The sequence below is a fragment of the Carex rostrata genome, chromosome 9 (assembly GCF_964058835.1).
Source record: "Carex rostrata chromosome 9, lpCarRost1.2, whole genome shotgun sequence".
NCBI classification, from domain to species: Eukaryota; Viridiplantae; Streptophyta; class Magnoliopsida; order Poales; family Cyperaceae; genus Carex; species Carex rostrata.
The window spans coordinates 8,305,744-8,320,576 of record NC_135926.1 but is presented as its reverse complement, the minus strand read 5'-3'; the positions used below and the strand labels follow the sequence as shown (position 1 = coordinate 8,320,576).

The window sequence follows — 14,833 nt, the reverse complement described above, 5'->3', positions numbered from 1 at the left end:
ATCCTGCAACGTAATTGTCATCTCTCCCACGGGAAGATGGAAACTGTGGGTCTCTGGTCTCCATCGCTCTACGAGACCAGCGAGGAGTGCTGGGTCAATTTTTATGTGAGCCATTTGAGAAACCTGATACAAACCGAGTCTAAGCAAGAATGGTTTGCAAAGGTCGTTGTACGAAATCCCAGTCCAGATACCTCGAGGGTCCACTCCTACATCTCTGTAATCCTGTCAATGTAAAGTAAAATATTTTAATTAAAGTAAAATATTGTAATTCAAATGGTTATATCATTTTATAAAAAATAAAAAAAAATTATATGATTCATGGAGTAACTTACATCATCATGGATTCGTGAGACCTTATGTAGGTCATGCAGCATCCATAATAAATTGCTAAAATTATTTGCTGACCATGCCGATTCAAAACCAAAATCATCATGTGTGGCTGCAGCATGTGAAGGACTACCCGGATCACGACTGCTTGACATTCTGCATGCATGATATTTAAAAAAAATGAATAACAATCTAAATCCTAATTCAGTTCGGTCCAATAAACTGAAATAACCGAACCGATCTAATAAAGCGAAATAACCGAACCTATCCAATAAAGCGAAATAACCGAATCGTTTAAACCGAGCTGTTTAGACCAAACTGTTTAAACCAAACTGTTTGAACACCCCTAATCAACACTCTCAATTCTATGCTATGAACTAATTTAAACTAAATTAATTTATACCATATCAAATGAGTTTAAAAATAAATCACGACTGCTTGACATTCTGCATGTATGATATTTTAAAAAAATGAATAACAATCTAAATCCTAATTCAGTTCGGTCCAATAAACTGAAAGAACCGAACCGATCCAATAAAGCAAAATAACCGAACCTATCCAATAAAGCGAAATAACCGAACCGTTTAAACCGAGCTGTTTAAACCGAGCCGTTTAAACCAAACCGTTTAAACCGAACCGTTTAAACCGAACTGTTTGAACACCCCTAATCAACACTCTCAATTCTATGCTATGAACTAATTTAAACTAAATTAATTTATACCATATCAAATGAGTTTAAAAATAAATCACGACTGCTTGACATTCTGCATGCATGATATTTTAAAAAAATGAATAACAATCTAAACCCTAATTCAGTTCGGTCCAATAAACTGAAATAACCGAACCGATCCAATAAAGCGAAATAACCGAACCTATCCAATAAAGCGAAATAACCGAACCGTTTAAACCGAGCCGTTTAAACCAAACCGTTTGAACACCCCTAATCAACACTCTCAATTCTATGCTATGAACTAATTTAAACTAAATTAATTTATACCATATCAAATGAGTTTAAAAATAAACCAATTTTTTCAAATCGTAAAACCCTAATTTATCAGTTTTTTTAAAATGCAATTAACAAATTAATAAAATTTACTATAGTCAATAATTTGATAACAAATCAAATTATAAATTAGTATTAATTAACAGATTTTAAAAGAAAACAAACCTTCAATGAGCGATGGAAATGAAAAATCAGGTGAGAAATTGACGATCCGGACGGGTTGTGTCAGTCCGTCCTACACTCTGCAGCCATCCGGGTTGGATCCGACAGAAGGAAGAACGCGAGTGCGAGACGGAGAGCGAAAGCGAAAGGGAAGAAAAAGGAAGGGGGGCGGGGGATAAAGCGTGGGGGACGGGGTGTCTTAACCCGTCCGGGTTATTTTTATTTTTTATTTTTGCGTCTGGACTGACATTTGTGCTTCATGAAAAGATTGTCAAAATAACAAATGTGAAATGTCAGATTTAATTTCAACCCTTTTCAAATTACTTTAATCAAATTACTTTAGTAGAAAGTTGAACTGACATTTGATGTAGTGGCAAAAAACAGTGCAGGTTTGAAACTCGGCTTAAGTATCCCAGTTGATATTTGAAATATAACTAAGGGCTAGATCCTTAGTCTTTCTCAAAAAGATTAAATAGAAAGGTGCCCAACTCAATTGACAATTAGACTGACATGAAAATGCCCTCTCCTGGGCAAAAAGAAAAGTAAAAGCTAGAGGCTATATCTTATTAAAGAAAATTATTATTAGCGAGTCAAATAATCAATCTTACAAATAAATCACCATCACCGACTATTTGACTCTTACAAATAACTCACCATCGCCAATGAATTTCATCCGTTCCCTGAAACGGAATATAATGTGCAAATCAGAACTCTAGGAAAACCAAAAATCATGCCAACTTCAATTAGATGTGGAATCATCTTTAATGTCACTCTTGATAACCCGAGTGTTATATGAACCACAGAAGCTGCACTTGTGGTACAGCCAGTGGAAACGAGATCTTCCCTTCTTGTCACAGTCATTGCAAAGTATATCCTGCAGATTATTAAAGCGAATAACAAATTATGCTTATTACAAGTACCAGGCAGAACTTGAGCCAATATCCACAAGCGAAAATATTTTTTTATGGAAAATTCATAACAATTTTGTCCACCAAATTTGGTACAAATGCACAGTTGCTGGAGATTCCATGAGGAGAGAGATGAAAATGTAATGAAAAAAGAAACACGGACCTGACATCGATCCTTGTATTCTTCAGGGAGCTCCTCAGCAGCCAACAAGGCATCGAGCATTCCAAAATAAACCTAAAACAAAATAAATACTTTTACATGTACATTCACAGTAGGCAGTCTTACTGTTAGAGAGACGAGGGGAGTTTTGCTAATAGAGAATGAAATAGTCAAGCACCGTCATGTTTCCCAGGGATTTGCAACATACAGCACATGTGTAGTGACTGCAAGTGTAGGCCTGCACAAAATATAACTAGTCAGCTACAGGAACTCTAAGGTATAAAAAAGAATGGAAAATGTAATAGTAATGAAAAAAATGAAACTCCGTGCCCACAAAAATGTGTACAAGATTAATATAACGAGCGTGTGGAGTACAAGTTAAAAAACACAGAATTGGCATCCATTATTTTTACAATAGAAGAATCATCTATCAGATATTCAGATACAATAAGTATTGTGGCATAGGCACATAGAAAAATTTTACAGAACATGAACATGGTTAAGTTTAACACCCCAAATTGACCTGAGATCCCAATCAACTTGAGACCCAAAACCTGCAACAACTCAGTTTATATCAGATCATGAGCGAAAGGGATACCTGAAAGCAGGTAGAGTGCATGAAATGACCGCATGGAAGGGCCTTGATAGCAGCACTTGAGGTGAAGAGGAAATCATAGCAGATGGGGCAGTTGGTCTCAAGCATATTCTCACGACACTTGTGGTTGACCAACTTCAAGCCCAGGCAACAGTTGCACTTCATGCAGTGGAAGAAGTCTATGCCCAGCCCCTTTCCCAGCCGGCACAGGTTGCAAAATGGGCAGTGGTACACAGCTCTTCATATTTTTATGTCATAAAACATGTCAGTGAAATTAACTCATGACAGATGATTGATGTTTCAGAATATTCACCTTTCATCATCAAAGAGCTTGCAGGTGTTGCAGTAGTACTTGGCCATAGAAAATTGGTTGCAAGATGGGTTTGTGCAAGTTGGATTGACGTGCTGAACCTTCAGACATTGCATGCACATCATCTCTCTCACAGCTTTCCTAAATTTTTTACACCATTTAGTAATTTCTCTCCAATTATCTGTTTTCATCTCAAAAGAAAACAGATGGAAAGACAAAAACCTTTTTAATCTGGAAGGCACCTATTTTGTGCTTTCAGTTTTATAAACAAATGAAGAAGCAAAAGTACTTCACATGAAATTCAAGTTTTAACTGAGCTCGAGAAAGTGACAGTACCAACAGGTTATTCATCTTGCATGTAAGGAGACAAATGGCAACCATTAAAGAAATGTTATTATCCTATCACACGGGAAAAAAGTTACTCATACCTATCCATAGTGTGGTCACTGACTTTGTCATGGCAGAACCGACAGGTGAAGAGCTTGTTGCAACAAGGGGCGACCAACTTACAGTTACGTTTATAGTGCTCACAGCCAAATATTTTGTTCTGTGGATCCCGATATGATGGACTGCACGCCATCATGATTCCTTCCTCTTCATGATTCTCTTCATTACCTTTCTGAGGAAGCTTCTGCTGGGAAGCTATCCACGGACTACAAAAATGTTTCTATGTTAATAGCTATGTTGCACAAGGGAATAGCTTACAATTAGCTTTTGGGGGAAAGTAATTACCTTGTCATAAGATTTTGCATAAGATAAGCCTTTCTCCTAGGATCAAGAGAAGTGTCACGAGCCAGCTTGTGAATTTCAGCCTCTAGCTCGTTTTGATTCATCCTGAATATGTCTTTCCATCCTGGCCTAAACATCTGACTACTCTGGTCCACCATTTCCTCTTGGCATTCAGATGCTTCGAGAAACAAAGAACAACAAAATCAGAATCCAGTTGTAAAGAGAAAGCCTGCTATACCTGGTTCTTAATTTTGAGATCGAATCAAGTACTTTATACTGAGTAAGTTCTGGCAAAATAAGAAGGCCTAGCCAAATCCAAGAAAAAGGATCAGTTGCAAAAAAAAATGTTGTTCATTGTTTCCAATGAAAACTAAGATCTTGTATTTGGCAAGTTACCACAGGTAAATAACATACTTCAAAATTCAAATGTCTTAATTAATGCCCCAATATTTAGCTCAATTTAACTTTTGTACTTCCCAATGCATGTTAAGCCTAAATTTTTTATGTTTAAAAGAAATCTCATGAACCAGTCGGTGCCTGTACAAACTGAATAGTTCAAGATATCAATTGCACGAACCACACTTTACCTGTTGATGTGGAGCACACCTCAGATGAAGCCTCACCCTTTGGTACAGTGGGCCTGCCATTCCACCACTCATCCAACCAATCACTAAACATGGTATTCTTTGCTGCCTGTCTCCACGTGTCAACAATTTTGTCCTGCTCCTCTGCAGTCACTGCCGAAGTGACCCATGGCAACATAGATTGTAAAACCTCAGCGCATGTTGTACCGATGATGCGCCCCACTAACTTATCCTGTTCCTCCATGTTAAAGTGTTTGTCAAACAATGGCCACAGCTCCATATCCTCTCGAAGCACATGGTTGGATAAAGTCACTCGCATCGATTTGCACATCCATTGTAGCCGGGTTACTAGCTCACTGTGCTGCCTGGCCCAGCCAGAGTGATTAGAAGAAGAACCTGTCAGGCCAGATTAGTGGCCTCCTTATATTATGACATTGAATGGTTGCGAAACTTAAGGTGTTGTCACCAAGGTATTATATTATGACATTGAATGGTTGCGAAACTAATGGTGTTGTCATCAAGGTATCATATCAAATTATCAATCAGGTTAGTTTAGTATTATTCACAAGGATCAAGGTTTGGATAAATCCTTAATCGGGCTTAAAGTTCAGCATAATTGAAGTATTAGGAGCTCAATTGAGGTTTCAGATGAAAATAATTTCTTTCAATATTAATATTTACCTTTGTCATGTAGCAGTGTTGACAGTTCTAGAAGGGAATCATTTATATTTTGAAATAACTCTTCCTCTTGCTTGTGGTCAAGAGTATACGAATGGCTAACATTATGTAGTGCTTCTTTGGATTCAAGAGCTGGAAAGACGATGTTGTCATCGGCAGTGCTGTGTGCCTTGTACAGGCCCCACAGTATCCGGAACCTTCCAAAAAACTGCCTGACAAAAGCATCGTCCAAATCCAAGAGCTTTGCAGATTCTATGTCAAGATACTCTATGTCTTTTCGAATGGCCATATGGAACTTGAAAATGGTGTCAATCGGTCGGGAAGTTTTTACGGTTCCAGCAACATTGATTTTGGTTTCAGAAGAGAAGAAACTCGAGTAGATTGAAGGGGAAGAATTAGCAGTCTTGCAAACTTTGAGAGGCTTGGTTGTTGGTCTCAAAAAGTGATCACTTACACCCAAACCTGGTACACAACATGAATTCTCTCCTTCTCTGGATTCAATAGAGGTTTCACTTGATTCTATGAAGTTTGTTTTTCTAACAGGCCTAGAGCATGCACACGGGCAAGGTGTCTCCCAGTCTTCGAGCTTATCTTCATGGCTGTTAGTTCTAGATGGGCAGTTGGTGGAGCAGCTTTTCATGCAAGTGAACTTGCCAGAAGTGGATATGTCCTTACAATGGTCCTTGCATGCCCAACCAGAGAGAAGAGAAACCAATGTGGTTTCTGATGGCAAAGCTGCATTTAAACAACTTAATAATAAGAACGTACAGGACAAACAAAATTGAATTGTAACATCACCATGTCCCTACTTACAAACCAAACAATCAAAATGCTTGTGCCACGTGCAACATATAACACTCAGAGTTAAAAGTGCAAACCAGGTAACCAACTCTACCAATCACTCTCAGATGAAATAAGAACTAAACACTTTGTAAGCAGCTGGCCCAGTTTGGTATGCAACACTGAAATCAAATTTATTGAATTAAATTTCAATGAAGAGAAATGCCTCTCATTTGGACTTTAGGACATACTTTGATGATATGCACAGCAAAATGTCCATCACAAACAAAAACTGTGGTGCCAAAGGAGAGTGGATTCATCAGATAGAAGATGATGAGAACGTACAAGACGGCAAATTTTGCATTTTAACATCACTACTTATCTACTTGCAAGAATCAATGGTCAACATTTTGTCCTACATGCGAATTATACTCAACAATTGAAACCTAGGGTAAGTTAAAAAAAATGATGAACGTTACCTAAATTTCTCATGTTAACTCAGACCTAAACACTAGGTAAGCAGCTTGCGCAAATTTGCTATGCAACACTGATAATCCACTTGGTTCAATTAGATTTTAATTTACGCTCAATGGAAATGCCTCATTTAGAGATATTTGGGTTCTGGAAATGGGTCACACAAATTGATGACATATAAAGGCATGTGTTAAAATAGTTGCTGGATTTGTTAGGTATATTACAGGTACTATACAAATCGTCGATTAAACGACACCTAAGCCTAAGAATATTAGGCCAGCACCAAACTGGTATAGATCAAGTAAGCAAGGAGTAAGATAAGAATCACATACTGGCTCCAAAATGAATGTTGAGAAGAAAAAGACTCCTTTCCTGATCATTTATTTTGGAGACAAGCCACGGCAAAGCACACTCCAATAACTTCAGAGGCATAACGCATAGGCTCTGGTACATAAGCTCATGCTGTTTTTCTTGTGAGAAGCATGACCTAGCTATTGGAAGGACCTGCAAAGAAAAGTCCATGCCATGGAAAAATGATCTTAGATCCCAATACTGGGCTATCAGGGTCTGCACCATCCTGCATTGACTCTTACCAAATAAGAGTTCCTCAGTTATTGAAAATGTTTGTTTCTTTAGATGGTTTAGGATATAAATTGGTTAGTAGACAAGAATTTAAGTACTAAGCTGGCTGTGGTGCCAGTATATATCAAGAGGTAGTAGTAATTGGCAGTACTACTTGTTTCTAATTGTAATGTTGGTTGTTTACTCGTATACTACTTTATTCTTATAATGTATTATTTGTTTACTAATTTATGCATTTCTAAGCGAATTCTTCAGAAGCACTTAAAATTCAACAATAGTGGAAACAATATTATTTGTTAAAGGCTGTTGCCAAATACTAGGACTAAGACAAGCTAGTTGCTAAGGAAACCTTCAGATATTACTTGGAATAAATTACTTGCCTTAGTTTCTTCATTCTCAAAGTGCTTGTCAATGGTGCCCATTATCTGATCAGCCTGAGAACAGAGCTCTGCATAGAAATCACACACTGATGTTGTTGCCCCTGACCTTTGGATATTTTCGATAAAAATCCTCAACTTGTTGAACTGGCTCTTCTCCTCCTTATGCTCCTGCCTAAAGGAGACCTCAGCATCTACTGCTGGAAATATTATCTGATCCTCTGCAATACTGTGAAAAGGATTAAGTGAAGAAAATTATAATAATCACCTTGATTACAAAGTGTTTTTTTTGTTCTCATCCTCTCAGATACCTGACGACCATATCGGCTGTTCAGTTTTTATCTTTATCAATATCAGTCAGATTTTGGGGAGTCCGGGCAGAGGAGGTTTAAATATTCACTGTAAATAAAAAAAAGATGGTGCAGATGCTACCCGTGTGGTCATCAGGTACCTGAGAGGATGGGAATTCATGCTTTTTAACGTGCTGACCTCTTTTTGTTTCAGATATTTATATTTTTTACTTGTTTTTGGTTCCTTGGGAGCTTATAATTTTCTAAGAACTTGGCTTGGCAAAGCCATTAAGGAAATGTAGGATCTTTTCATCACGTATTATACAGCTCAGCAGTTTGGTACCATACCAATAGAGAAAAGCTAATACATGGTATCAAATAACCAACCAAAGCCAAAGTCAGAGGCAAATAAGTACCTATGATAAATGCAAACATCAGCAATAAACTGAAGCCTCAAATTAAACAGACGTAAATCTGAAAAATCGCCTGGATGCTGCATCTTCCTCGCTGCCTCTGCAATCTCTTGCAATTCCAACCTAATTGCTTTGTGCCAGAGCAATATCTCATCCACTGGGTGTAAATCAGAAGAAACATGTTCTGGCTCTTTATGCTTCCTTTTGCCAATATTGTTATGAGCAGAATCCATATGTTCAGAAACATCTTCAGGTTTTGGACCCATCTTTAGTATTGATTTACCTTTCATCCATCCAAATATTACCTCCATATTTATTTAAACAGCAGTTAGTTGCTTCAGAAATATACAACTGAAAAGAGTACAGGCTCTGACAACCATAATGACACATTTTGGCAAGGTACTGGCACAATAGTTGTTTAGGTCATTTTTCATCGATATATCCACAGGAACACAAATTTTAGCAGAGTAGGGAGTGCCAAACTTAATACAACCTACATGTCAGTACCAGCAGTTTCTGCAATGATAAAAAGTACCTGCTGAAAAAGCTCTTCACTAGGGATAATTTTATGTAAGCATTTAATGATGTCTTTGTGCTCATCTGGTGAAACAGTTGCAGTTAGCCACGGTAAAAATTCAACCATCATGTTGACAGGCATGTTACATAGGAACTGCCACACAAGATCTGCTTGCTCTTCAAAGGAAAACTTATCAATAAGCAATGGAAACACCTGTAAAGATAAGCAGAATATTAATAAAAGCATGACGTACTGTCCAGTCATGTGTGGAACTTATTCAACTTCATTGATTGGTCTAAACAAAACCATAGCTTTGCACAGTATTAATACAAAAATGGCATACTGTCCAGTCATGTATGGAAATTAATCAACTTTATCGATTGGTTTAAACAGAACCATTTTTCTTTTAGTTGCGCCCTATGGAAGTCCTATTTGGAAATGTCTAGTATTAGTACAATTTGACCAGAGATTCCACTTTTACCGCATGATGCTTAATAACCAACATATTAGTACAATTTGCCAATACATTATGCTTAATAACTGGCTTATTAGAGAGTTGCAAGCAAGAACCCGAAACAAATTAGGGAAAGGACTCGACCATCAAGTGAAGGTTATGGAGATTGAGCTACATGGACCCAATCTAGTTCATATATTACCCTGACCTGATGTAAAAAATTAATACATCGGAACTGTTGTAGATCCATTCAGAGCATAGAGCTGGGTATAAAAGTAGCTGAACCCAGCTCGACCCAACCAAATGGCCCAAAAGAAAACAAAAGCAGAAGGAATAACCTGTTCCTCCTCCTTAGACATGTGCTGAGTGAGTGATGTCTGAATGGCGCCAGTGCAAGAGGCAAGTTTGCGTCTGAGGCAGCTGTCATTATTTAAATCTTGTTGCAACAGTTCGAATAGATGCTTGAACAGACCCTTTTCTCCTGCATGTTCCAGATAATATGTTTGGGCCACATTCTTCACACGCAAGTCCAGTGCCCGGAATATAACCTATTTCATTTCAATTAACATATAATCAAGTACAGGACCAATGTTGCTGTTTCAGTATATAGTTGATGGTGGTGTTTCCTCATGTAACTACCAGACTGACTGCGCACCTTTGTGTAAAGTACAGGACCATGGTTTGTATGTTAACAATACAAGGACTAAACTTCCACTGCCTAGAAATTCAATGGACCAATGGTGCAGTTATTTCTTTCCTTATAAGCACTTAATTAAGTAGTTACAGTTCAAATGAACAAAATATTTAAACTATGCTACAAACTCAGCACATTTTTCAGCTATAAGCAATTTATCCAAATTACAAAATACGTTCACTTAATAGAAGTATGTTAAGATGATTGAAAGACGGACTATCTTTTACAGTAAAATTTGAATATAGATGCCTCCTCAAGTAGTCAATCTAACCAAACCGATTTGTAATCTAATTCAAAAATAAAAAATAATAGACTTCCTCTATAATGTAAACAAACTGTTGAGTGGCAAAAGACCACAAAAGAAAAGACTTAGGAGTTCCATACAACATCCTCAGCTTGACAATGGTAATTGCAGATATTATACAGAAATCGACAGCTATCAGTCAAAGCTTCCACATGCCCCGTTCCATCAGAGACCAAGGCGACCGCCAATCGGTGTATCCGGTCAAGTTCCGACCGAATTGCCTTGTGGAAGTAGAGAAATATCAAAATGGGACGATCCTCTGCTGAATTAGCATCCCCGGAGAGCATCGATTGGGAAGGCGGGGAAGAGGAGGAGGGATCCATTGATTTCATCACAAGAGGAGTCGCCATTGGAGCTCGCAAGAATTTGAAATAGAAGAGTAGTCGACTTCGTTTTGACTCTAAGACTTTGCCTTATCATTTTTTTTTTTTGGCATAATTTCTCTTCTATCCCTCAACTCTTTGTAATTATTAATTAATGCCCCTGTAATTTAATATTCTTTTTATTTGCCACTTAATTCTTATAATTTTTTGTTATATGCTCATCATATTAGAACCATGAATTTAACTATAATTATCTTCTTAAGAAGTAATAATTCATTTTTTTTAAATTGTCTTCGTGTTCCCATTTTTATTTTATTTTCAATTTTCTCTACAATATGTTATATTATCGTTCTCTCTAATTTGTCCCCTCCTTTATTTTATTATTTTTTCTAATTCTCTTCTCTAAGCACTCAAGTCAAATAAATTATATCGATACATTAGACGGAATACTGAATATAATAGTAAGGTTCGATATAATTTAAAGATGTACAATGTCACATATTCTTTGAAGTACCTAAATGAACAGAGTTTATGTAATATCTACTTTTCTTTTAAGAATGTACTTGAACAGCATCGACATCATGCATTCATGCTGCCAATGCTATAATCTAGAAAAATGGTGCGTAGGTAAAGATTGCCGATTTTTTTATATATATCCAAAACTTCAATCAAATTACAAAAAATAACCGAAGTACCGTTGAAATTCGATTTTTACCCAATCCGGTTATCCAATAACCGGAATTTATAGAAATGTCCGGTTAACCACTCCCCGGACTCAAAATGCACAAATCCGGTTAATGGTTAACCGGATTTGTGCATTTTGCCTTTTTTTTTCTTTTTTTTTTTCTTTTTTGAAAACAGAAATTTTTATTTTTTTTTATTTTTTGTATTAAAATATTAGAAATATTGAATATATTTATTTGAAAACAGATATAATACAATATAATTTGATTTATTAGAAAGACTGCAACAAATAACCCGGATCAATATTTTTCAGATCTGATTTTTCGCGGCTGTAAGAAAAATTAATATATTTCTTTATGTGTTATTGGAAAAAAATAAAAATAATTAGATTCTGAGTTATTGATCCCGGTTCAAAAGTCACTTCTAAGTAATTCAGAAAATATTGTGACCTTTCTAGTACATTTAATTAATAAAAAGTTGTATCTATTTTTGAAAAAAATCAAAAACTTTAATTTATTTAATTATTGTTTTTCAAAAAGAATTCTCAAAATAGATACAACTTTTTATTAATTAAATGTACTAGAAAGGTCACAATATTTTCTGGATTACCTAGAAGTGACTTTTGAACCGGGATCAATAACTCAGAATCTAATTATTTTTATTTTTTTCCAATAACACATAAAGAAGTATATTAATTTTTCTTACAGCCGCGAAAAATCGGATCTGAAAAATATTGATCCGGGTTATTTGTTGCAGTCTTTCTAATAAATCAAATTATATTGTATTATATCTGTTTTCAAAGAAATATATTCAATATTTCTAATATTTTAATACCAAAAAAAAAAAATTCTGTTTTCAAAAAAAAAAAAAAAAAAAAAAAAAGGCAAAATGCACAAATCCGGTTAACCATTAACCGGATTTGTGCATTTTGAGTCCGGGGAGTGGTTAACCGGACATTTCTATAAATTCCGGTTATTGGATAACCGGATTGGGTAAAAATCGAATTTCAACGGTACTTCGGTTATTTTTTGTAATTTGATTGAAGTTTTGAATATATATAAAAAAATCGGTAAAGATTGACCATGTGAATAGAAAGCACATGACTGAATTTAATTAATTAAATCCTAACAATTTGTTTTTAAACAATCCTATTTGAAATAAACAACTCGTCAGTAAAAAGGTAAAATCAATAGTTTTTTGTAATAGTTAAATTTATGATTTCTTACCTGATGGGGGTGTTATATAAAACATATTTGTGAGAGTTAAGTGTTAAATAAAAAAAAACATTCAATTGTAAAGAGAGAAATAAGAAAATTATAAAAGAGTTAACTATTAAGGGACATCAGAAATTAAGCCATATTTTCTGGAGGAAGGTGTAAACTCGCTGAATCAGTTTTCGATGATTTTGGAACATACCATCTCAATCTGTACCGTCCAATGTAATTGAGAGGGTCAGGATCGAAGTTAATAACGGTCCAGATTAAATGCATCTTCGAAGCCCATTTTAGCATGCTCGAACTTCAGTCCCTGAATTATTATTTTTTTCTTTGTTCTTTTTACTTCGCTTTATTTCTCTATCTTTCGAATTTTTTTGGTTAGGTAATTTGCGCATTATTTTCTCGATGTCAATTCGACCGACCTGAACTGTGTTGAGCGTTGAGACTTTGCCTCTTTTTTTTTTATAAAATTATATCTTTTTTTTTATTTGAAAGACTTGAAAAAGCTAATTTATCGATGTTCTCTACAGTATTTTTTATTTCATCAGCTGAGACGGTCCTGAAATTTAGCACGGGATCCCAAGGAATGCGTATCCTCTGCACTAACTCAAAAAGGAATATTTTGAGTTAATGAATCTCAACCGTCTGATTTTAAACGGAGTCAATCTGACTTCTGCTTATGATATATAGAGCCCTTTCATATTAGTACGGATTTATTTTGCACGAATTTTAAAACAGATTGGATGGTCAAGATTTATTAACTCAAAAGATTTCCTTTGTAGTTAATGCAGAGGATACAAATTCGATCCCGAGTAGGTTTTCTAATAGGAGGCCATTCCAGTTTTGTTAAAGAAAAAAATGATCCATATTCCGGTAAAATTCATGCTCCAATTTATTTATTTTTCCAGTAAAAAAATTGCATAATTAAGAAGTATCAATACAGAGTTAGGCTAATATGACATTGGTGTTATTTCAAACTAAATAACACCACATCTTAAACCGTTAGATCTGTTTTAATATTCGTACAAAATAAAGTGCTTGAACAGAAAAAGCAGATTGTACGAATATTAAAGCAGATCTAACGGTTTAAGATGTGGTGTTATTTAGTTTGAAATAATACCAATGTCATATTAGCCTAACTCATCAATACATAAAGCCCATTTATGTATTTCTCGAAAAGCATTTAGTGAGAACATGCAATTTTCTTAAATATTTTATGGCTGTTTTAACTGCTTTAAAATGAAAATTCATTCTAGGGCTAAGTTTCGGTCAACATTGAGCAGAATTTGATGTATGACGAAATTCAATCCCATTGTTCCATTGTTCTTACCAAATAAAATCTAAATTTCAATTAGAATGGAACGAAATTGACGTGTCTAATACTTACAGAGCTTTCACTTTCAATTTGTCACCTCTTTAATTTTTTTTCCCTGTTTTTTTGGTTACATTGCGAAGTTACCCAAATATAAAATTTGCGCTTACTACGAGTAGGTTGCTAAGTAGGCCCTTCAAAAAAGTAAAAGAGTAATTAGGTGGGTAATCTAGTCATCATATGATTAATTATATATCTTTGTCCACGGTTTGGGATATTCAAAGGCTATAAAAATATTCATGCCGTTTTTCGTCGGTCTATTAAAAAAAATTGTTAATGTACTCGATACATCATACATGGCATTTCATGTATATGCCTCAAAAGTTTCAATATTACGTATTTATCTTTCTAAAATATATAATTATATATGTATTCTTAAAAATTATAAAAACTCACGTATTCGTCTGATCCATCATATTTAACATTAACTTTCTATTTATTCTCATTTTGCTCTTCTTCTATTTTTCCTTCTAAAGATGGTGTTTTTGTCTTTTTAAAAAGCGTCTCCACTTGATCTAATTGAAAAATGACAATCATTTCTAGAGAAACTGGGTGGTTGGATTTGGAGCCTATTGGGATGGAATTACTAGGGGTAAAAATTTCCACTTTTTAGGGAGTGATACAGGTTTGTGACTTTGTGGTACCTGTTAGAAGGGGGTTACTAGGAGCTTTACATTTCCAACTTTTATGAACTGGTCTGTTGTATCAGTAAGAAGGGAAGGGGAATTTTTATTCAATCAATGATGTATAACTCTGTAAAAAAAAAAAAAAGAACAATGTGTTTGGAAGAGAAAGTAGAAATGGGACCAAAACATGTTAAGACGCTTTTTAACAAGATAGAAAAAAAAAAGTCTTAGATTGGAAACTAGAAGAAGGGTAAAATAGGAATAAATAGA

The 14,833-nt window shown here is 35.3% G+C and overlaps 1 protein-coding gene across 2 annotated transcripts; it reads right to left on the bottom strand.

The window, feature by feature from the left end:
- Nucleotides 1-2,055: 2,055 nt before the first annotated feature.
- On the bottom strand, nt 2,056-10,738 carry LOC144559115 (zinc finger protein BRUTUS-like). Of its 2 annotated transcripts, XM_078308064.1 has the most exons (15): nt 10,422-10,738; nt 9,682-9,891; nt 8,908-9,102; nt 8,376-8,677; nt 7,673-7,898; nt 7,043-7,214; nt 5,460-6,191; nt 4,782-5,174; nt 4,198-4,372; nt 3,894-4,118; nt 3,469-3,606; nt 3,159-3,393; nt 2,739-2,798; nt 2,564-2,635; nt 2,056-2,366 (listed from the first exon to the last, which is right to left on the bottom strand). In XM_078308064.1, the coding sequence occupies exons 1-15, from the start codon at nt 10,689-10,691 to the stop codon at nt 2,232-2,234; spliced, it is 3,540 nt and encodes a 1,179-aa protein (XP_078164190.1). In that variant the 5' UTR covers nt 10,692-10,738; the 3' UTR covers nt 2,056-2,231. The 2 variants fall into 2 exon arrangements, with proteins under 2 accessions (XP_078164190.1, XP_078164191.1); XM_078308065.1 differs by lacking the exon at nt 2,739-2,798.
- Nucleotides 10,739-14,833: the final 4,095 nt, after the last annotated feature.